This window comes from Epinephelus moara, chromosome 14 (genome assembly GCF_006386435.1).
Source record: "Epinephelus moara isolate mb chromosome 14, YSFRI_EMoa_1.0, whole genome shotgun sequence".
Classification (NCBI taxonomy): domain Eukaryota; kingdom Metazoa; phylum Chordata; class Actinopteri; order Perciformes; family Serranidae; genus Epinephelus; species Epinephelus moara.
The window spans coordinates 13091484-13116528 of NC_065519.1; the positions used below are offsets into that span (position 1 = coordinate 13091484).

General features: G+C 41.9%; 2 protein-coding genes across 3 annotated transcripts in view; both read right to left on the reverse strand.

The window, feature by feature from the left end:
- Positions 1-282: 282 nt before the first annotated feature.
- The window catches only part of gna11b (guanine nucleotide binding protein (G protein), alpha 11b (Gq class)), a 34509-nt gene continuing 9746 nt past the window's right edge, over positions 283-25045 (reverse strand). Inside the window, exons 2-8 of one of the 2 annotated variants that reach the window (XM_050062477.1) lie at positions 18804-18988; positions 16690-16844; positions 14873-15001; positions 12857-12985; positions 8964-9093; positions 8714-8867; positions 283-6266 (exon numbers count right to left, since the gene is read on the reverse strand). In XM_050062477.1, the coding sequence (XP_049918434.1) occupies positions 6076-6266; positions 8714-8867; positions 8964-9093; positions 12857-12985; positions 14873-15001; positions 16690-16844; positions 18804-18988 (1073 nt within the window). In that variant the 3' untranslated portion in view covers positions 283-6075. The remainder of the gene's footprint in view (positions 6267-8713; positions 8868-8963; positions 9094-12856; positions 12986-14872; positions 15002-16689; positions 16845-18803; positions 18989-25045) is intronic. The other variant, XM_050062476.1, reaches the window with a different exon arrangement.
- The window catches only part of LOC126401302 (uncharacterized), a 95753-nt gene continuing 87931 nt past the window's right edge, over positions 17224-25045 (reverse strand). Inside the window, exon 6 of the transcript XR_007571060.1 lies at positions 17224-17384. The gene's annotated coding sequence lies outside the window, so the exon portion shown is untranslated. The remainder of the gene's footprint in view (positions 17385-25045) is intronic.

Here is a 25045-nt window from a genome sequence, read left to right on the forward strand (position 1 = left end):
ACATCATTGAAGGATATACCATCTCACTCCTGCAGGCAGGGTCTGACTTTCACAGAAATGAACAGCAGCATCAGCCGGCGTCCTTCTAGCACACCCGAGCTGGGCAAAGGTGAGAGGGGCCGTTCATCTCTTTAATTGTTAAGTTGAAACTTTAAATTCATGAAATTCACTGATGCGTGTTTCTGAGGTTTACCACGCAAACAAAGAAACACATATTTCACCTCAGACTTGTACAATTTAAAACATCCGGAATCATTAAACCCACTCAGCACACACACCATGAGCAAGTATAGGAACAAATTTATTTCAATTTAAAACAGATACCTTGTCATTATGTTTCTCTCTTAGAAGGCGGCAATGATCATAAGTCATGTTCATGTTCGAATGAGGATCAGGCAACAGTGGTTGAAACAAATACATGAAACACATAAAAAAATATGGCAAGAGTTATGTAAATCAATAAATCGATAATAACCAACCGATTGAACCCCCCTTCGTCGAGGGCTCTGCTTCAATGAAAACATCAAAGCCCTCACTTCCAACACAAAATAAACAGCACATGCAATTATAATTACAGTTTCTTAAAAAACAGCAGATTATCTTTTAAATCTTCAATCTTAAATACAGAATAAAGTCTTTGTGTGTACTTAATCATCTATCCTTTTAGTCTCTGGTGTGTTTTTATTTAAAAAGGAGGGGGGGGACCATCTCAGGTGGTGGTCCTTTGATGATGACCACAGCGTTGGCACTTAGAGAGAGCCTGGCTCTAGAGAGAGTGGGGTTGGCACACTCAGTATAATACATAATTTACATTTGGTTTACATACAAAATAAAGAAAAAAAAACAGCATTTTATACACCACTACACAATTGACCTTCAGGTTTCATTGGAGTGAGGAAAAATAAATCAAGTGGTCCTAAATAATAGAGTTCCGGTAATGTTTTTTTTTTTATCATACAGGAAATGAAAAACACAAATAAAAGGGAACAAGATTTAAGATTTGAATATGCACTGACTCCACACTGATGTCCAAAAGATAAGTTCGATTCCACTTATTTTAAAAAGCCCACAGGAAGGGAAATCACACAACCACCGCCGCCCAAAAAAGGTCAGAGTGTTCTCCGTAACCATAAAAGGGCCGGCAACACCATCTTTCATTATTCAAGGCAATGAAAGGCAATAAATAAGAGTGTTGTAGTGAAAAACCGATCCAGTCTTTCCGCTGGTCGTCGCTCAAAAAAACGGACAAGAATGAGAGGATGAGATTTAAGCTTCATACAGACTTGCCTTCCCTCTCCTCCAGCTCCTATATGCTGAGATAAAATGTGTCAAAAACACACTGTGCAACACTGGGCCGCTAACGCACTAACAAACCCACACTAACAGCCAGTCAGCCCTTCACCATGTGCCAGAGTTGTAGTGTCAAGTTTAAAAATACAACATGGTTCGTCACCATTAAATAGAGCTGCACACAACACGCAGTAACACGACTACTGATAAATACTTGGGTATCCATACTGTTATATCGCTCCACTCCAATACTGGCATCCTCTTTATGACAGCAGTCTTAACGGTTGGCTGTCTGCTTCTTCCGCTCCAGGTTAGTGTCATTTTTCAGCAGACAAAATGGCAGTTAAGGACCACACTGGTGTTTTAATAAAGTATATATTTTAGCCCCATTAACTTTGTGTTTAAAGTTTATGTCACTGTGTTCAGTATTTAAATTGATCCTCCATTGTTTTTAGCAGCCTTTGGTTTCTGTTCATCTGGGAAAAACAAAAACAACTCTGAGTGGAATGAAACTGGTTTTAAATTGGCGACAGTGAATATTTAGTCATCTTAGTGTTCTTAAAGTTACATGGGAATGCAGATAAGACCACAGACTGGTGGAAACTCATCTTAGTTTTACGATGCTGGATTGTTTAGTGCCAATATGGAGCCTTACTTAGCAATCGAGTATTAGGACAGAAACGATTCATATTAACTAGGTTTGTCAGAAAAGTTTGTGTTTCTGTATCAGTTACATTCATCCACTTCTCATTCCAGTAAATTCGACACAGTGTGGTATTCAGTTTTTACATTTTGGGGGTTAAAAGGGCACACTAGTGTTGCATTAATACTCTGTTTCAGTATCTGTATCTACACGTATAGGTGTTTCTGTAAATGTATAATTTCCTGTATGTTTTGGCCTCTCATTCACCACAAACACTCATTTAGGTCACTAAAATGGAGTTAGTTTTCAAAAACAACTTCTAAAGTTAAGATTTTCCAAACTTCCGGGTACTTTGTATCCATGACGACATGTAAAACAGTGTGTTTGGGAGACAATGACAATTTGCACATGCCTGTTGTTTCTTTGTGCACCAGAAACGACATCAAACTACCGTTTTGTTCGCACTGCTTGGTCTAATGACACTTAAACTTAGTGTCCATGGAATACGGGAGGCGCCCAATGTTATTTGCTCCACCTCAGCGTGCGTGGTTCAAAGACGGCCAAAAACGGTGGTTTTGGATTTGACCCAGTCAAACCAGGAGATGGTGAGACGAATTCGAGAGTAGGATTGTTGCCGATGAAACTTTTGCATGTCCAGAGCATCACGTGTCTTAGCATGAGCACCTTCATCCTTATATTTAAGGGGAATTAACAGAGACGAAGTGTTTTGAAAAAGCTAACGTTAGCCTGTACACTTAGCTACTTGTGTGTGACGAGAGGAGACTGAAGATGGCTAATGTGAGCGAGCATTTAGGGTCGTTTTTGCATTCCAGCGTGGACTGAGATATTTTGTAAAAGGAGGTCGTGTGGACAGATATTTTTAATGAGGGGGAAAATATCCGCTTTAAAAAATATCTTTATACATGTAAACGGGGCCTTGGTTGGTCAGAGCATCTTCGATTGCAAGTCAACTGTGGTATAGATTCTCTCTCAGAATCAAGTTTTGAGTCTGCAGGTTACTTTATAAACCTTACACAAGAACGGAAACCAATAGCTGCACAAGTAGGAAATCAATTTGAAGAAATTCAGCACTTTAGTATTATATTTGTAGTTAATGGGTTAAAACATGCAAAGCCACAAGCATGGTCATTAAGTCAAAATACTTGGGGAAGCATGCAATACTTGTCCTGGTAGTAGTGTCTTTAGTGATTGGAGTTTCTCTACTGCACGAGGTATTACAGGTAACACTGTGATACCACACAAATAGTGAAGGTCAGAGAGCTGGATACTGGGTCCACTTAATTCACCAAAGGGCCAGATACATAACGAAACACAAAGAAAACTGTTTAGTGTCGGTAAACTTTCTACACACACACCTTATGTTTGCATTAACACCCTGCCTATACTTCTTATAACACGTACTGCGAGTAATCTCCATTTAGAAACAAGGATTAGTAGTGGATGACTTGGTTCACTGTGGTCCTGTACTCCACTCCCCGCTGTCTGATGCCTGATGCACTGTGATAGCCCTTAATGACGATGAAGGATAAGTCACCTGTAGAAAAGGTCAAAGACCAAAAAAGTATATCTGCACTTCACTGGCACTATCAAAGCAAGCCTCAAAAAACCGGAAATTAACAATGCAAAAAACCGACAACAGAATTTTTGTGTTAAATTACAAACAGCAAGCATGGACCGCGTGGGTCTTCAATCACTGATAAAAAAAGTTCCACCTACGTTCGTACTGTACATTTTTCTAGGTATGCGTTACAGCGCTGCGTCTATAAACCGAGAGGAAATACAAGTTTCTTTTTTTTTTTCTCTTTTTAAAATCAAACAAAACAGATGTGAGGGCTCCTAAAGAAAACCAAACAGTATTATCATGGATGGAGATGTGATGGCGAAGTACAACTGGAAATGTCTCAATAAGAAATAGAAAGCAGAGATAAAGTCCTTACTATACCAGACATTCGTGTTTTTTTTGTTTTGTTTTGTTATTTTTTTTTTTGTTGTTTTTTACAGCAGTTCAGACTCAAGTAGGCTCCGCCATGAGAAAAGGAGCACTTCAACATGACAGAATCAAAAGCAGTCAAATTATCAACACCTTCAAACCTGGTCCATAAATTAGATAAATAAAAAAAAAATCTTTAATTACTCTTAAAATCATCTCGTCACCGTACTGTGAAGATTTTTACCAGCCCTAGTTAGTATACTCCGGAGCCAGAGCTGTAGCAGTAGCGTGGAGTTGTGAGGCTGGTTGGGAGGAGCCTCTTTTCTCTGACTATTGCTCCTCGACGACGCTCAGCTCTGTGTAGTCCTATTAATCAAGTGAACAAAATCCATAATCACAGTATCACTACTACCATAAATTCATAGGAAAAACTGTATGCTAATGAAAGAAGTTGATACTTTTTTTTGTTTTTTTCTTGTTTGTTTTTTGCCAAAGATGGTGTACCACAGAGCGTTTTTGTACAGGAGTGTTTTGTGTATATGTATTTACAAACGAATATACATAAACGACGTTTGCAGACTTTAGAGTGCGTTTTCTGTGAAAGGTTCATAGCCCCCCCTCCCCTCCCCTTCCTCTCACCACTCGACAGCGAGCAATCTTTATATAAACAAAGTGACTATACAGTAAAAAAAGGAAAAACAAAAAAGTAAACAGAAGCACATCCTGGTGTGATGACTGTGTCACCGTCAGGAGGTGTGTCTGATTGGACGGCTGAGTGACGCAGGTGTGACGTCGTCGGAGATGTTACCACATGGATTCCATTCACACTCCCGGGGGATGTGGGCGTGTTTCATTTACAGCTTTTATTTTGTTGAATAAGCTACTCGCAGCCCCGAGCTGCAGGTGTGCTCTGTGGGCTGATGACATCACGCTCCCCTCCGCGCCTGCGTCGAAAGCAGGGTCCTGTCACCCGCTACTAGTGTTGTGTAATAAGGGTGTGGGGTGTGTGTCAGTGGGGGGATGGGGGGGGGGGGGTCACATGGAAGATTGTCCCTGTGAATCCATACAGAAAACATCTGGAGGGAAGCGATGTGATTAACTTAAACATAAAAAACAAATCCCACAGAAATCTTTAAAGGATACTTACGTCAAGTAAATTTCTCGTTGCTTCTTTTTTTAGATGTCTTTTGTTTTGCAAAAGTTTTCTTACGACTTCTTATCACCGTTCCGTTTAGCCATTATTCGTTAAATAGAAGTAGACGTAGCAACAAATTTCTATCATTAAAAACATTTAAAAAATCTCAGCAATGAACAGATTTGATTAGCTATGTCTTGCCCTCTCGTGCTTTTTGTCTTAAGTGTGTTTACATATGCATTTACTTCATAATATATATTTCTATTTTTTTTTCTTCTTTTTTTTTTTTGCAATTGCGATGCTCACACTGGTGGGTACATTCATAGATGCAAGGTGGAGACAGAATCCTCGGCCCCGTCCCCCTTGTGTCCGGTGTGCGACCTCACTTCCTGTCCAAGTCGTTCTGTCCCGAGCAGCACGATGCCGCTCGCTGGTTCTTCCTTCCTTCCACACCCACAGGAGCTCAGCAAGGACACGACGGAGGCTCTGATCTCACACCGCTGAGGGTTAACTCCAGAGGGCCAAAGGGGTTTGATGCCGCTATTCACCAAAACACAGCTCCTCGCTAGTCAATGCTGCCCCAAATACACGCGCACGCACACACACACGTACCACACACACACAAACACCAAAGTCCCCTTCAGTCACTGTACAGCCCGTGTGAAAGGTTTGTGTGCCAGATGAAGTGTGCCAGAGCCAACAGCCGGGGCCAAATCTGACACACGCAGCAGCTTCGGGGAGGAGCGAGGGACTCTGACACAACAAGCTGCCGAGCGACGGAGGAAGAGGGCGAGCTTTGGTGAAAGAGGAGGGGCGGCGTTTGCAGGTGGGAGGATTTGTGAATGTGTTGTACTGGAGGAAAAAAAAGGAAGGGTTCTGTTGGTGTGTGTGTGTCTGTCTGTCTGTGTGTGTGTCTGTGTGTGTGAACCGGCATGGTGTGCTGTGTGATGCATGTGAACTTGAGCGCACACTCCCATAGAGGTGTGCATTTGTGCAATGGGGTGGGGGTGGGGGGGTGGGGTGGGGTGGGGGGAGATGTGCGTCGTACGTGGGCCCTCACACCAGATTGTACTCTTTGAGATTGAGCTGTAGGATGGTGTCTTTGACAGCTGCAAACACAAAGCGGATGTTCTCAGTGTCCGTGGCACAAGTAAAGTGAGAGTAGATGATCTTGTCGCTGTCTGGGTTTAAGTCCACAAACATCTTGAGGATAAACTCCCGCGCCGCCTGTGCATCTCTCTGGGGACCTGAGAAACACAGACAGACAGGCACATGCAAACATTGATTAAATTTTTATACAAACTGACCATAAAAACTGTTAAAAAGCAGTGGACCAGCAATTTAAGAAATGTGCTTATTCACGATTGATACGACTTTCATCTCTGTGCATTCAGCATGGAGCTTTATGTTGTAGAGGTTTAGCTTAGCTTAGCTTAGCTTAGCTTAGCTTGGGGGGGGGGGGGACACACACACACACACACACACACATTGTATCCCATTTGTTTAATACACACATAAACATACATGTAAAAATATCAAGTGTTTTGGGGGGAATTATGTGCTGTAACGATCTGTTGATAAGCCAGTAACATAGTGCTTGTACATAGGGCTGGGCGATATGGTTTATAGATAATATTTTTTCTCTTTTTAGGTTATGCCACGATATACAATCTATAATTACATAACTGTTTCATTAAACCTTTTGATGTATTATCATACCAGTATGATCGTTCTAGTAACCTAATCTGAATTTTGAGGGGACACAGCTCATATGTGACATTTTAGAGGCCTTTAATTGTTAAATTCCACATCAGTATGTCCTGATATTGACTGAGTAACACTCTGAGGTCAGACTGGTCTTTGGAAATGTATTCTTCAGTATTAAACTGGACTACTTATTCACACAACTGAAACTGAAATAGCTACTTTTACACTGCCTCTTGAGGGCGGGAATTTCATGCCATTATTCCACCTCCCCGTTCTGTATGAAGGGTACAACAGCGATATGTGGGGACAGAGCGGTCTCGCCTTTGAGCTGGAGTTGGAGGTAGGAACAGCGCTGAAACAATGTCTGTGTCAATGGGACAGCCAGCAGGACGGGAACATGGGCAGCTGACGTTTTGACAACATGTTATATGTGCATCCCACCACGGAGATTAAAAAAGTAACAAGTAGAGGTTAGCAGCTAACTCAAAGAACAGCTGGAACTGCCCGCAAATTGAGAAAACTATGAGGTCTGGGAGCTTCTTACACTCCAAGCAGAGGACGAGATCAGCCACCATATAACAGGGATGGTAAATGATTTGTTTTTGCCATGTTAATGCCATTGTTATCGTTTAGAAAGTGCTGCCAATGCATATGATATACGTCGCTAGAGGCTGACGCTTGTGTTACAGTTCACACCCATCATGCCTATTTTGTTTCTGCAATGTCGGCATGCTGTCTAAAATCACACACTGGAGCTGAATGATGCCACCATCATTGAGTTCTGTGTAAAAATGAAAAGGAAGCAGCATAAAGAGGGGACTGCGTAGCAGTGAAACTGCCCATCACGTTCACCAGAAGGATGCTTTTATTTTGAAGTCAGTTCTTACACGCTCTTACCGTAATGCCTAGTATATACATGCACCACAAAACAAAATGGGGGCTTGATCGCCCTCTTTCCGAATGCTTGACTGCAGTGTTCTGCACTGGGTGGTGTTTATGTGATGAACAGATTTGTGGTTCTGCTACCTTCAGCAGCAATCGTTTTGAGGCATATTTTGCACAGGACAGTCTGTTCCACATCTGCTCTCCTGAATTTAAACCACCTCCAGATGATAAACATGCACCAGGATCTTCCACCAATGTGAATTAACGTGAACTCAATGACTGACGTTAAACTGGTGAGCGCGGTTGATCAGTTTGGAGGATCATTATCAGTCTTTTAGTGCACAAATTGAAGGAGATGATGGGAATACGTTTCACTGGAATTATGTCTCCATTATTCTATGTAGCAAATAAACTGATTGCACATAAACACTGCCTGCTTTTAAAACATAAATTAATGACTAAAATGTACAAGGAATATCTTGATTTGACATCATCTGCAATATCGCACATAAAATGACATTTGAGTAAATCGGATAAATTCGATACACTGCCCAACTTTAAATGTACATACATGTAGAATAAAACCTGTGCTCACTGACCACAGACAGCCACCCATCCCACACTAAAGCTTGTTGGTTTCACAGAAGCAGTGGGTGGATGGATAAATTTTGTATTTCAAAAAATAGTAACTACAACAAACTGACATTTTTAAAACACTTTTATGAAATAAATAAAGATATAACTTGTCAAATTACTGAGCTTTACAGGTGCTGGTAGGTTGAGTTTTTAGTTGTTTCCCTCTGCTTCTAGTTATCATGCTAAGCTCTGTACTTAAATCACTCTGCGCTCCTACTACACTAAATATAACACAGCCTTTGTTATGCGCAGACAAAAAAGTTGCGAGACAGATCCGATACTCAACAGGCAGTTAAATGTGGTCATGTCGCCGTTACAATGACTGTGGTCATAATCACTTTCAGACTAGTATTTTAAAACTGAATAACAGCCACATAAGCTATATTCATTTATCTGAGGGGGCGACTTCCGACTGTACATTGCCGGATTAGTCAGCACACAAACACCAACGTATAGATGATCTCACCGTCAAACTCTGGGAAATAGTCCACCAAGTGTGAGTAGGAGATCTTCTCCTCTAGCAGGTCCTTCTTGTTGAGGAAGAGGATGACGGAGGAGTTTTGAAACCAGGGGTAGGTAATGATAGTCCTGAACAGAGCTTTACTCTCCTCCATGCGGTTCTGGTGCAGAGAGGAAGTGAGCGGTGAGAAGAGGCATGCTCTCAAAGCAACATTTAGAGTGTACTGAAAGTTTAAGGTATTTTTAAGTCCGCCTACCTCATTGTCGGACTCCACCAGGACCTGGTCGTACTCGCTCAGCGCCACGAGGAACATAATGGAGGTGACGTTCTCAAAGCAGTGAATCCACTTCCTCCTCTCTGACCTCTGACCTCCTACATCCACCATCCTGACAGCAGGATGAAGGTGAAGAGCATGATAATAAGTGAAGAATCAAGAAGGGGAGAAACATATTAGCGTGTATCTCTTGGTGGCCTGGTTCATGTTCAGTGAGGACAAATTCTTAATATTAACTAAGTAACAAATGGCTTTACAGACGGTACTTTGATTTGTTTTATGAAAAGGCTTTGAATCCATCAAGGTAATTAGATTACAAATGTGTGTATATGGCAGAAGAACTTAATAATACAGGAACAGAATGTTTCAGGTCCAGCAGTCCTACAGACGTTCTCTGGTGTACGTCTTAAACATTTTCAGTACATGACCCAAATAAAGATATAGTCACACCCTGGGACCCACGAAAGCATATTTTTACTATCATTTATTTTGGGTCCTGATCATTTGTCTGCAGTCCCATTAACTTCCTTTCAAGCAAACTTGTTTGAGGGAAAAAGAAAAAAAAAACACCTGATGGATTCAACACCTTTAAGAAGACGATGAATCAAATTCACAAGTTCTCGGCCATGTGTTTCAAAAGAGCAAACATGTGCAGATCTCCATATTTGGCAAGAAACTACACAACTAAACAAGAAACAAATGTGCAGTGTGAATATGTTTTTGTCCTTGTAAATAGGTGAGTCATGCATGCCACCACAAAGCTTCCCACTTGAGACAGATCTAGGATCAGTTTTGAAACCAAAGCCACTCAGTTTAGGAAATAGTTGTTTTCTTTGTGCACAGAAGCAGCCCTAGTGCAAGACCAGAAATTACGTAAGTACTTGTAATAATTATTTGGATCTTTCCCACACATAATGAAGCTTGTTTTTATAGCTACATGGATATTTTCTGTAGAAGTTTACAGACCGCGCCCTCCTCCTGCCTCCTATCTCAGAACACTACTTATCAATTATTCTCAAACAATATGCAAAATGAATTAAGGTACGTGTCCACAGGGGCGTTTGGGGCGTAAGTGGTTTCACCACCCTCCAGCATTAGACTCTCGATGGATGTGCAACTAGGCGCTGTGGGCTGCCTGCTCCCCGGATTTCAATTCGGACCAACATGGTGGCTCGTTGGTAAGCCTTCTCTTACATTACGATAATGTTTAGCAAAAAATGTATTTCTGACAATATTTGAGGCGAGAAATTAGTCATGCAGTTGCTGAATCTGTCTTCATTTTAGATCACCAGGCCCCCCTCGGAGCCAGACCTGGGGCCTTGGGCCATGGGGCCCAGTTGAGCTCAGCATGAAAAAAAAAAAAGGAGCCACTGCCTGTACAACTGGTTGGGCGTGCTGATCCCTTGTCTTGCGGACTGGCTCTAGGGACGTGGAATGTCACCCCTCTAGTGGGGAAGGAGCTGGAGCTGGTGTGGGAGGTAGAGTGGTACCAACTAGATAAAGTTGGGCTCACCTTCACGCTCAGCACTTGTTCTGGAACCAAACTCCTGGAGAGAGGCTGGACTCTAGAGATGTACCGATACCGATTCCAATCCTTGAACCTTAGGTATCAGCCGATACCGAGTACCAATCCGATACCAGCGCGTAAAATAAAAATGGATGGGATATGAATTGTTGTTGTATGTCTCAACTCCTAAAACTCTATGTAAAATATCAAGAAATAAATACATAATAGTAGAATGAATGCCATAAAAACTTTTTATTATTATTATTATTATTATTATTATTATTATCCAGTGTTGACACAGATCAAGACACAGGTTAAAGTGCAGCCACACAATTTGGTAAAAAAGACATTTTAAAGGCTACAGTAGAATGCTTTTTAAACTCCGCTCTGTTTCCGTTTTGTTTGCCTGTAGCGTGCGTATGCATAATGACGTGAGGCACTGCGTGGTATCGGATTGGTCACAGGCTGTACTCATGATAACCGATACCGCATTTTAGGCAGTATCGGAGGCATTTCCGATACTGGTATCGGTACAACTCTACTAGACTCTCGCTTTTTCCGGAGTTGCCCAGGTTGAGAGGCAGCAGGCAGGTGTGGGGATACTCAAGAGCCCCTGACTGAGTGCCACTATGTTGGGGTTTGCCCGGAGAACGAGAGGAACTAATAGTTAGTTCAAATTTTTCTGGGGAGTTTCCAGATGGAGCAAGTCTTCCTGGGCGCCCCTGATTCACTTAAAGTGGCCTTTACCTCAACCTTATGCAAATGAGGAGCAGCCAATGTGATGCTCCATCTCTCAAAGTGTAACGTGGCACTACCAAAATGCAATTAATGGGAAGTGTGGCTCGACTTTGTGTTTTATAGCGAAAAAAAAGAAGCTGTGGAAAAAATCTTTAACCTGCTGAGCAGCACTGGAATACACTATAAGCTATGCAGCAGATCGTCTGTCAGGTTGTGCATCCAACCTCAGTAAGAAATATATTACTGGAATTCTTAAACTGAGTGGCATTCATGTGGTCATACATTACACCTCATACTAGATCAGTCTGTTCTTCTTTGTATGCGCTACGGTGAAAGTGGAGGGTCACTACGCATCTATTTCTCTACTAGACAGCTTTCTCAACCTTCCCCGGTGTGTGTGATAAAGCACCACACAAAAACAATTTGTGAAGTTCTGAGACGTACTTGGGAGAAGACAAATGGGGGGAACAGGAGGAACATAAAGTGAGACTGAGAGGGGCACAGGAACGAAAGATAGAGGACAGACAGAGGACAGGAGGCAGAGTTAAAACGTTGATGAAAGATACAGGGGGCACCTCTGGTAGTGGGATCCTTTTCATAGTAGAAGGACGCCACCTGTGTAACCGTATGAGAAGCTACAAGCTGAGAAAACTGTATCAGAAGAAGAATTATATATATTTCCTAAGAGGTGATCTAGTAAAACTAACTAAGCAAAAAAATTGGCTTAAAAACTTTGCCTTCAGCAAATGAGCCCGCAGGCTGGCTTTCGCTGAAGCCATTCATGAACAGCAATCCTGGCTGGAACACTGACTGACAGATGTGTGAATCCTCACAGGGATTCAGGTTCCCTGAGCTTCTCTTTGACAAGGTCACCCTTCACTCGTCAGGGAGTTTTGGTCCCAGTTTCATTAAGCCTTCATTTGTGACAACCGATTCAGTAAAAATCTTTCCGGTCAAGAACCTTTCATGTCAAGCCATTATATGAAAAGGGCATGGGAACAGTTTCAGCCTGACTTCCTGTACTTTCCTGCACCTCTGGACGCACAGGTGCAAGCCTCAAGACCAGGTGCAACACGGTCTCCGAAAGAGCTGCACAAATCTAATAGAATTCACGATGCAAGGGTGCCCCCTGGTGGTGGCCCAGTCCACTGTGGTCCACAGAGACCCAGGGCCAATATAGGCCCTGCAGGACCTGCTGCCCAAAATAACATTCCTCCACCGCAGAGAGGACGACCTCGTTTCTTCTGCCAGCCGGAGAGGAAAGGAGGAGAGGAGGAGGAAGAGAGGAGGTGACCCATTTACAGAGACCGGGCACCAGAATGTAGGACTTTGTGTTCATCGGGGGGTTGTGTTATGTGTGGTACGGTTGCTGTTGGTGGCAGGAGGTAAAAGAAAGTGTATAAGGAGACTATAAAATGTTAATGACTTTAATTTCTAGGGAAGGGTTAAGGAGTCAGAGTGCGATACAGTCACTTAAGTCAAATGCATAAAATCAAAGTCACGGGTCACAAGGTCTTTTCATTACTGGGTAGGACAAAAGTTATTTGGCGCTTTGGACAACAACACATCAGATGACGCATGGGTTAATGATGAACAAGAAGGGACGGAGCCAAAACAGGCGTCTGTCTACCTGAAAATGATGCTTTGCAAGTCGAATGGGTACTCTATGATTCCTGTAGTGGGGATGCGCACCCTGAGCACATCCTGCTGAGTGGGAAGATAGTTGGAATCTGCAATACGATCCAGATCGGAAAGATAACTACAGGCAGGCCAGTCGAGGAAAAAAGGAGAGATAAAGAGAAAAGAGAGACAGAAAAACAGTTATATAAAGCGTGACAGGCAATTACCGCAACCCCCCTGCCATTCCAGGAAGTGAGGATCAGTCCTGTTGAGGAAGCTTCACAGAAAAAGGCCACATCTCGGAAAGAAAAGGGTGTTAGTCAGTGTCACTGCTCCACCAACACTCTCTGTCCAAACACAAGACTTTTGGGATTAGTTGTTGACTTTGAGTTTACTTTTTAAATTGACAATTTGTAATGAAGTTGTGGATTATGTTGCAGACAGTGAGGTGGCATCAGTGACAGTAATAGCAGTGACTTCTGCAGCAGAGACAGCAGCACCTGGATTAGACAAGGAAGGACAAGTATGATATCAAGGATAGCAGGAAGCGTATTCCATGCTTTCTTCCCCCTCTGAAAGGCGTGTAGGTCACCCATTTCAATTTGAAATTAAATTTTAAAACTGAGTCCAATTGCTTCACTGATTTCAAACAACTTCCTGGAAAATCCTTGACATCACTAATCCTTCTTCATCCGGCACTTACTGCCTTCTCCCCCCCCCCACACACACACACACACTACGGTGCAGCATGTCTGGCCTTAGTTTTGACCCCGGAGCCAGATCATCCGCACAGTTCTGAACACAAACCACTGATAACTCATCAGGTTATCTAATGTGGCCTTCAGGCTCGTTTGATCTCAACACAACATAATCTTTATTTGTCTTCACTTTGAGCTGCGGGGTCTATTGAGACAAAGGGGCTCCTGCCTGGTGCCATAGCAATATGAGGGCATTTGCAAGTGTGTAACTGTGCTGTAATGGCACTGATAGGCTACTGAGGCGGTAACCCTTGTACACAAAGAATTAGGGCTGGGTATCATTCAAAAAATTACAATACCAGTATCATTACCGGTCACCAATGGTGTACTTACTTCATTTCACCCCCATCATGTGAATGGAAGCGTTCAGTGGCGTGAAATGCCAGACGCCACAGGTGTGTAGTGTCTGGGGGCATTTTAGTGTCGTGTTGAAAGTTTTGGTGACATTTTGGCACGCTGGACTGCCAACTCAGTCAAATACACTGCGCTCGACTTCACTACACCACAGTGTATGAGCTGTAGCTGCTGCTGTAGTGGGCCAATCACATGTCCATTGAATCAAAGAACGCTTGGGAGGATTGGCTGTGAGTAAAACCATACATATAGCCTGTTTTTTAAGATCTGGGTGCAAAAAGGATTGCCGTAAAACTTCAATTAAAAGCCTAGTCCCAATTAAATGCCCAGTCCCTTTTACTAGCTTGGTGTGGCTACACATTTTGACAAATAAATGCCTGTCTTGGTTAGACGCCTGGTCTGGTTGCCAAGCAGTTCATTTTTTTTTTTTTTTTAATAGAAGTTCTTTGGATGTTACGTGCTTCGCTCACGCATTAGACGTTCGTCAATATGGACATGCTACATAGAGTTAGCTCCGATAGATTCTCCACAATTCCATCGTCAAATTCATTTTACCGAAACTACAGTATGAGCACCAAAGGAGACAGTAATTTATTGAGATGTACTGTACTAACCCAAATAATAGCCCGGGCTATTAACTGAAGTATTAAGGTAAATGTGGGTATCATTGACTGGAGAAGTTCTGATACTACTTGGTTCTGGGTTATTTCAGTTGATTCTTTACAGGGTACTGAGTACTGATACCCAGCCCTAAAAATAATAAGGTCATTTTTTTTATTTTTTTGGCTGTTTATAAGAGACTACAATTTACAAACACAGCTCCTGCTTAACTGTTGTGTTAACATCCTGACAGTCATCAGTGGTCTCTGTCCTCTAGTCTTGGTGATGCTGCAGTCCCGGTGCCATGAGGGTACCTGAAGATGACGTTCTCCAGGTCAAACGGGTACTCTATTATACCCGTGGTGGGAACACGGACCCTCAGCACATCCTGCTGGGTGGGAACGTATCCCTCCGCAGTCACACGGTCTATATCGCTAAGGTAACTGGAGATATACATGAACAGTGTGGATGACACTAATATAAAAGACATATCCAGTTATATTCTTATCTTTCTCACTCACTCACTCACTCATACGCATGCACAAAAATCAAATACATGATTTAGATATTTACCATAACATATTTGCAACACAGCAAGCACACCTGCATGCTGGCTTGGAGCTGCATTAAATTGTAGTACAGTAAGTTCACAACCAGGGGGCACTAGAAAGTGAGTCAAGTGCCTTTGGCCATTTAGCCTGGGGTCACATATTATTACAAAGTAACTGTGGCAAAACATAAATAGGTAAATAAATAAATAAATAAATAAATCACAGCCATGCAAAATGAAGCCGACACTCTTCTTTTTAAACCATGCTGAAGTGACAGGCAGCACCCCGGCTTCAAAGTCACTGCTCTGCTCTCCAACAGCTGGTTGAGACAGCATGAATTCTGGGCCTCTCCACTCAGACCCCCTCGATTGTAAGGAACCCCCCATGACACATTAAACCGCTTCCAAATTAACAATTATAATATACTGTAGATAAACATCCACGGCAGTCAGCAGCCGACAATTAAAAGACAAATACTGGCTCTTGTACCTGTGGCTTGTAGATTTTTCATAGGGATTGTTAAATTATGGAATAAGGCTGCTGAATGTTGAAATTTGACAGCTAAAACCACGTGTGGACAAAAGGCTATTTGCTGCCCTGCCCAGGATACATTTCAAAACTCACGTGGTAATTATACACACAGAAGATCCGCACACAAGCTGTCACTAACAACACATCCAAACACACCCTAGGTACTTTGAAAACTGTCAAGCTGATCTCTGGAGACAACCATCTCCATGCCACACCTTCAATTAAAGGGCAAATACTATGTATATATTTATCATTTAGGGGTGACCCTGAAAAGTTGACTATTCGACAAGCCTGATTCTGAGCAAATCTCACACTCAAATCGTTGCAGTGGCGGGAAAATGAGGTTATAAAGCTAAGGATCACTCTATTCAGGTTTTACGGGGGTGCTGAGTGTCTGATTTTAGATACAACTGCTTTGTTTCTACCAATAAAACACACTTTATAGGCTAAATATCAACAACATAAGGCTACTGTTGAACATCTTGTGACAAAATGACAATTTAACTATCATCTGCATGCATGCACAACTTGTCACGTTAATTTAAGCACAGGCACACCTACATCGTTCAAATCCTGGATGCTGATGTGGTTACCACAAACAAACACTCAAAGCTTTTCGACATAATCCGTCAGTGTACAAAGTTCAACAAGACACACACACTGTTTAACAGGTTTGGGAACTTAGACATTGTTCTTTGTTATCAGGCATCAATTAATTCTATTTACTGTTGTAACTTTGGATTTGCGAAAGGATTCTGATAAAATCATATCAAATTCAGAATTTCTGTACAAAAAGCTCCCACTAATATCTACAAAAATAAAAGAGTAGTCCAGGATCTTAAAGAATCAATAGTTACATTAACACTGATAAATCTGTATCACTTCCCAAACCAGAATGGCACACAAACACTCACAAAAATTACATAACTCACTCACACATTGTGTCACAGTCAAACAATACCATTCTTAAATCCCAGACAGACATCACACCTGATGTCCACACACACAGAGACATAAACACACGCAGACAGAAAGACGGACAGACGTACTATTTAGTGGAGTCAGAGAGCTGGTACTCTCTGCGGCGGTCGTAGGCCTCCTGGATCCCAGGGTCGGCCCACAGGCTTTTGATAGCTGCAATGTAAGGGTAGTCGAACCCGTTGATCTTCTCGATGTCCACCTCCTTCACGAGCATCGCGTTAGACTGGAAAAACACAGGCAAGGGAGAAAAAAGGTTAGATTGAGATGAAGAATGATGAATGGGGAGGAGCAGTGAGAGACGACAGGGTGAACCGAACTAGAAAGTGCAAAAATAGCAACCAGATATTTGAAATCTCTGAAGGTAACTGTTTGGATCTTAACCACCCACATATTCTGATTATTCCAAAGATAATGTTTCTGTAGGACAGACTCTTGTGCACCTGAAGATTTTTCCAAGGAAAGACACAGAGATGTTGCCATTAAGGACACTTTCACAACTGCCCTGTTTGGTTCGGTTCAATCGAACTCAAGTTGGTTTGTGTCACATGACACATTGTTTGGGTTAAACATAAGCATGTTACAGTCCTGGAGGATTATTAATGTGCACCTCCTCCTGTACTGCCTTAATATGCACATTCAGCACATCCAATGCATCAAAACATTGTTTTCTAGTTGGAGCCGCGCCTCGTTTTCAAACTGTATGGTTTGACTAAAATGAACAATGACAGCAATATAGTCCACGATGAGCAGCGCTAAAATCAACCTGCGTAGTTGTCCCTCCATTGTGACATTAGAAAGTGTCACATTTATCTTGCAAGTGTACTCTTCTTCAGCGTTTTGTTTACTTCCTGGATTTTTCCCTCATGGAAATTCTGACTAATCAAGAGCAGCGTTCTCTCACAAGGCATTTGATCTGGTCCGCTTGTAAATGCTGCCGTGAGAACACGAACCAACTCTAGGCAGTTATGAAACTTTGTAGAGTTGACAGGAAGTAAACAGACGTGCAGTATGTTAAATGGATATACTCACAGCATAAAAAAAGAGAATAATTGACATGTATGTACATAAAAATGATCCCCACATGATAGACAATGGACAAAGGTAATACAGTGCTTCCTTGTGTTTCCCCATTATAAATTGCCTTGGATGTTATTGTGAACTGTTTTTACCCTACGGAAGTATTCCAGGTTTTCATAACTACGACCTTATACGTGGAACATAAATTGGACTTTTTACCCTAAAATTCAGAATGGTATTATTATCATTATTATTATATTATTACAACGTAATTTTACATGCAACATTTTGTGGTTTTGTGTGTGTTTTGGACTAATAGATTACAAACAACATGTGCTCTGCTCCTCTCACTTGGAACAACTTTCAAAAAGGGTTCAAACTGTGTGAATTGGTCTCTCCGCCTGACTTTAAAGCCCTCATAAATACAAGGATGAATGAATCAGTTAGGTCTTGTCATTGTGCGCAAGTGTTCTAATATTTCTATAAGTCACTGTATATCTTTTATATTTTTTATTGTGTTGCTGTTTGGCTGTAACTTTTTTGTGTGCTGCTGTCTTGGCCAGGTCTCCCTTGTAAAAGAGATTGTGGATCTCAACAGGACTTAGCTGGTTAAATATGGGTTAAATAAAATAAAATAAAATAGTGGAAAACATCCTATGATTTTCTCTTGGAACATGACATCCGTTTGCTCTTTTTCATTCATAATGTAGACCAGTAATTCTCAGTACTGGTCCTTGTGAGGGAGCGCACTGGTGGATTTCTGTCCTACTGAGTAGCGGACTACATTCACCTTGCATCCCAGGTGTAAATCAGTCCTCAATTAGAGGTTGACAATAAAAGAGCAGCAGAGCTCTGAGGACTGGAACTGAGAACTACTGTTGCACACAATAGACTATAATTATGTGGTCGTATTGTGCCCACACCATCGGTAACTTCCAGTCATTTCTAATGTATTAAAAGCATGCCTAGGTACAAATACTCAAATATTATATCTGTAAAATGAAAGAGTTTGGTTGTGGCTTGTGTCCTGAGGCTTGATTAAAATATTGCCTATTTTTTATTGTGCATAGAGCCTTTGGTGTTTCACAAAATCTATCATCACCATGGCACACAATATGAACCTCTGGGAAGGGAACTCTGGACATTTCTGTGGGTGAGTCCTTACCCGATTCTGCTCAAATTTGTAGGGGATCTTAAGGGTCTCAGTGGCGCGGATCATGGCCTGCATGGACGTGAAGATGTTTTGGTAAACAAGCCGGATGAAGCCTCTCTTGTCTTCGTCTGAGTACCCGGCTCCATGGATGATCCTCATCTGCTTGATGAAGGTGCTCTTGCCGCTTTCTCCCGTACCTGAACAGGACAAGGGAGACGCACAGTTAGAGACGGAGCGCAGCAAACTGACGGTGTGGGCACAGTGAAGTGAGACGGCATGGCAGAGGCCCGCCTGTTATCACATCCAGAAACTGAGTCAGACAAAACCACCAAGAAACAGGAGACAAAAGGGTGTAATGTTGCATGTAAGCATCTGAAACCATTCCGTGAAGATGGGCAGTCTTGTTTCTGGCGAATAAACAATACACACGACACACAGTACAGCAACGCTACATTAATTCATCAAGGACACCAAGAGAATGGGAGGAGAGTAAGAGAAAGGTGTGGTAAGAGACCTAATGCTCCACAAAATGAAACTGAGTTCAGGCAAAACAGCCTAAGATAAATGACGTTCTTCATAAAACCACAGAATCAAGTCCCAGGCCACTTTCCACTTTTACCAATGAAGCCAGTGTTAGTTAAATTGTTTTCTTGAGGAGGTGAAGCTTAAATGAAAAACAATTCAAATCAACATTTGGTACTGACATTAAACTGAAAATAGGCAAGTTTTTTGCTTTAACTTATAAATATTACGTAAATGACTGCACAATGTAATGGCTATACAAAAATGACACCATCTGCGTTTGGACTGGTTCCCTAAAGGCCTCGCTTCCACTATATAATCTGTCTGCCACTACGTACAATCTAGAGTGTGCCATATCATTTCGTTCACGGTAATACCGGTATAATTTTTAATATGACATGAAAAATTAATACCATGATACTCTGGATATTTTGACTTGTTGACACTATTGTCATACTGTTAAACTATGGCGTCCTGAATGTTTTATGAACAGCCCCGGACTTCTCAGACACTTTTAGTGAGTTACCGCTCAGAGGGAACTCATTCAGCGGCTCCTCTGGCAGCAGCACAGCGTCTCTCCCTCTCCTCTCTCGCTGTGCGCACACGGGAGTCGGTGTCGCCAAGTGATTCCATCATAAACCTTTAGTAATGTAAACCTACGTGACGCTCGCAGCTCGACAAAAAACTACATATATGTGAATGTGCGATAGTTGTGGTATCATAACAGCCTGTCACAGGTTACAGCGTGATGATTATAGGAGAAATGGCAGAGCATAAAGGTCCAGGTGGAAAAACAAACAAACAGGAAATCACCTGTTGATTTATATATATATATATATATATATATATATATATATATATATATATATATATATATAAAAAAAAATATATATATATATATAAAAAAAAAATATATATATATATATATATATAGATCCCAGGGTACATTTCTTTGTATTTGGGGGCTGTTTAAATGTGTAATTTGTGGTAATTTTATTTTGTTGAACTATCAATATTGTATACAGAATCTGAATCTCACTCTGAGTTACTGTTGTTGTTCACAAACTAAACAAATGAGAGATCAGTTTTGTTTAGTTTTTACTAAATATTTGAAGGCAATCTGGCAACACTAATCACTTATTTTGTTGAAATTCTATTTTCTTAATAATAAAATACAGTTTTTTCTCTAACTTGACACATCATCAAGAATATCGTTATCGCAAAAATACTCAGAAATATTGTGATATTACTTTAGGGCCATATCGCCCACCCCGAATATGTATTATACATAATCAAATAGTGCTGTGGGCGGGACAGTGAGCGAGGCTACAGAGTGGTGTCTGCAGACAGAGGAGCTGCATCAGAGCCAAAGAAACACATTTTTCAATGAATTTACAACATCGATTCAAAAATAATTAAACAAAATAATGACAGTGATGACCTCATCACCGTGGTAGCATCAAGTGAGTGCGGTGCTATCCAGTATGCCAATATACAACAACTTATTTGACCAATAGCCGATCCTGATATCAATGTATCGACTATTTCCCTACCTAATTTCAGTGATCATCAAGTCTCTTCTATAGTAGAATCAACATCATATTATGCATGCATACTCTTATCATGATGGCCCACCAGCAGGTGGAGACATGAAATAGAATACTTTTCAGTGTATGTAATATTCATTTATTGTGCAACAAAAAAAAAAGCAAGGTGGCCGAGTCTGATAGTTCATTTTTAAAGCTGATACTGGCCGATGCTGAGGACGTACCGATATTATCAGCATGTTGGCGGATTCTGATATTTAATTTTAAAGCCAATGTCTGCCAATACTAATCACATGCAAATAATATTGTGCATCCCTAATTATGACAAATGCTGGTTCAGCCAGTTTGAAAATCAAACCAGATTAAGCTTGCACACCGGACTGGCAAAACCAGAAAATGACCCAAGTCTGAGGGTAAACTGTCTGATTTATATCTCTCATAGACAGGACAGTTAGAGCTCACTGGTAGATGCTAGAGTTGGGCAACATCACATTATATACTGAGACAACAAAAATTTGTCATACAGATTTTGCCACACTGTTTATATCTATGCCCTTAATATCTCTGGAGGTGTTAGACCAGGGGTGTCAAACGTACGGCTCGCAGGCCAGAACCGGCCCACCAGAGGGTCTCATCCGGCCCTTCAGATGACTCAACAAAAGAGATGATTGTACCTACGATCTGCAAAATTCATCGTCCATCTGTGTTCTATCATAACATTCTTACAGACCGTTCTTTGATACTTCAAGTAATAAATTATCACTGTAAGTACCAACACCACATACTTCCTGAAGGGCATGGGAGGGGGCTAGTGACAGATTTAGCAAAGTTAGCGGAGTTAGCGGAAGGATGTTCGGTTTTCAAACTAAGGTGTTATAAAATACATACAATGTTATGTAAATATGATTAATTGGATTATATTCAGAAGAAGTGTAAAATCGATTATCGGTGTTCCTTATAGATTAAAAAGTAAATACCACCAACAGGAAAGTGTCTTTAGTCATTGATTTTTGGGTTGTCTCATTACTATGTGATGGTTAATGGTTTCACAGATCCGGCCCACTTGTCATTAAATTGGGCCCTGTGTGTGGCCCCCGAACTAAAATGAGTTTGACACCCTTGTGTTAGGCAACATAGCAAATCAATGACCGGGACTGTTTTATGGTACTGTTGGGATTTTTCTCTGTCTTTAAAACAGTGCAATAGTACCCAGACTTTTCAAGTGATTTGCTGACTTAACCAAAAACAGGAATTCCTTTCAGGTTATTTAATACAAACAAACAGTTTTTAAACTCATTTTCTCAAACATTTACTCCATCACAATGTCCATCTTAAGTTACATATACTGTGATCAAAATTTATATATACTGCCCACTCCTATTAGGCGCTAGCACCCCGTCTCCTCCAGTTAGCGGATAACTCATTTTGAAACCTCATTTGTGCAAAGACGATGACGCTAAGCCAAATGTGTGACCCAAGACAGATGCTCCATGAAAGGCAAAAATGACCGCAAACTCTGATGCCAACTGAAGAGTTCCACTAACACGCTGCAGCCTTTTTGCATATCTGATGTTTAATTAGTGTTTAGTCATTTCTGTTAAACCTGGTAAAAATGAGGCCAGGGATGGTCTGATACTTTCCTCAAAACTCGATTAATGCGGGATGCCCATCTAAGTCAGTTCTGCGTGTTATGAATTCCCTCTACTGAAATTCCAAGTTGATTAAATAAACCAGTTACGACTGCTGATATATCAAAGCTGCTTTGTCCGACGTCAGGATGTTATCACACAGTTTGGAGACTTGAATGAATAAAACAATGTTTCCAGGAATAAGAGCAAGGACGAGTGGGGGGGAAATACAAGCTAATTTAATGAAGACGATTAAGACTATTTGCCCTACATTCAGGATCTAACGCTAAACTGCCTCTGCCAAAAGGTGACAGCAGGGGTCGTTGTCAAAAGGCTGCATTCCTCCAGTGATCCTCCTCTGCCCTCCTGAGTCCATATCAGGCTGTAAGATCATCTGAACATTTCAAGTGGTGTCAGGTTTCCAGATTTACACATATGGTAAGGAGTCCAGGAAAAGGCTTTGGATTATGAGCCTATACTTTAATGGATTTATTCTGCTTCTATTCACCAAAACAGCCTTCATTTCAGTGGGAAAAATCACAATCTCTGCATTGAGTAAAACACACGTTTTTAAGCTTTTTCAAGACCGACAGCGATTGCCAAATCAACCCCCACTTGGCTGGGGGGTCTGTTGGGCCTAACCCACATTTCACACTAGCCCTCTATGTTCTACATGCCCAGAAACACCACCCTCAGGCCACAAAGGGAAAAAAAAAAGAAAAGCTGATGGCATTTCAGTCCTCAGTGAAATCAAAAGGGATCCAGCACATCCATAATATCTGCAAAACTGAAAGGGAAAGACGAGGAGGAAAAAACACACACATACACTCATCTCACCACCACCTACATTCAAGGTTTTTGAAGAGCAGCCATATTTCCGTTACCATGGCAACCCCTCCTCTGTCTCCCTCTCTTTTTCGTTCCTGTGTTTTTTTTCTTCTTCTCTTTTTTTTTTTTTTTTAAACCCCTCCCATCCGCCCCTTCTCTCTCCTCTCTTTCGTAGCAGACAGTAAATATAACTGTGAGCCCCTCAGGCTTGCTCTGTGCTCTTCATCTTTTTGGTGTACCACAGAGAAGAAGGGCCTTGGCTCCACAGAGACTCTGAGGGGCGAGAAAAAAAAAAAAAAAAAAAAGCTGGTCTGAGGTCAGTACCAGGGGGTTCCTAACACCACCGACTGTAAAAATGTTGGGAGCGATTGCAGCTTCTCCACTGATGCAGCAAGAAATGCCTTAATCTCAGATACAAAATGTGGGACCCAACACTGTGTCCATAAGGGGAAATGAACCTCCTCCATCTTCTCATCCAGCAAAATGCCCAATTTTGGAGAACAGAGACTAGATAGACTCACTAAAGAGATCTTTATCATGTTTCCCGGATGAATCAATGCTTTGCAGTGAGAGCTACAGACTGGCACAAGGTAGTCGGCCTAATAAAAACTGTGATTGTCTAGCTAACAAAAGGAGTCAAGCACAGAGAGCATATTCTTTGTATTGGGCTGCGGCAGTAATGTCCTGGTGGTGACTGCAGACTGCTTCAGCAAAGGAGCGAGGGGATCACTCTCCGGCTTGATGTCTGATTTATTTCTCGTGACCCCGTCACAAGATCTCCCTCTGCTGTGTTCTCTTAACTGTCGTGTCCCTCTTTCACCAGACAAACACACTACGAGCCTCTGTCTTCCCTTTTTATCTCCCCAGATTGTACCAGCACCAGCCACGGCCATTTACATGCCCTCGCCAGCTCTCCCCCCTGCCTCCTCCCCTCCTTTATAACCCCTCCTAACCTCCCTTAGGCTAGAAATATGCCTCTCCATACTCATCCCTCTCTGTCAAGAATTTTGGATATTCATAACTAGAATCCATCCATTCTTTTTTGGTAATGACCTAGAAAAAGGAGGTCACCTTTTAATAGCTCGCACACGACTTGGGTTTGATAACGCTTTCTCTTCCAGGTAGCTGCGAGTGTGAGAGAGAAGAGAGCTCAGATTGTGCCCCAATGCAACAGTGCAAGGTACACTACACAGCCCACACACCAACACTGGTGTTTCGTGGAGCTGATGTTTCTTGGAAAAGAGCGAGAAGGGGGGGGGGGGGTGGTAACCCTACAACAATGAGATCAAAAATTAAGACTTGCTCTGAGTAGCCAAATTAAAAAGAACAGTGTGTAAATAGTGACAGCTATCTCTCATGTAAAGACGCAAAACACTTCACCTGTATCCTCCGTTGCCAGGCTAGCTTTCATAAGCTTTTACATAACGCGACTGATGTCAGCGTGTGACACAACACCTGATGGACTTGACACACTGCTGTCTTAGTGCAGCAGCTTGGGTTGAGCCCAGGTTGTGTCTTTGCGTGTGTGCAGGGCCTGCTTTGTTTACACTATCTGCTCATATCCTATAATTTCTCTCACTGTGCTTCACATGCAGGCCACTGAAGGCCTCGTGCTCAGGCAGGGATCACCCCTGCTAGCTCCAGCTTCCCTCTGCGACGCCTGTCACAGCTTTCCATGAACAAGGTGGAGATTATCAGCATTGTGGCTAACCTGCATGCAAATATGAAC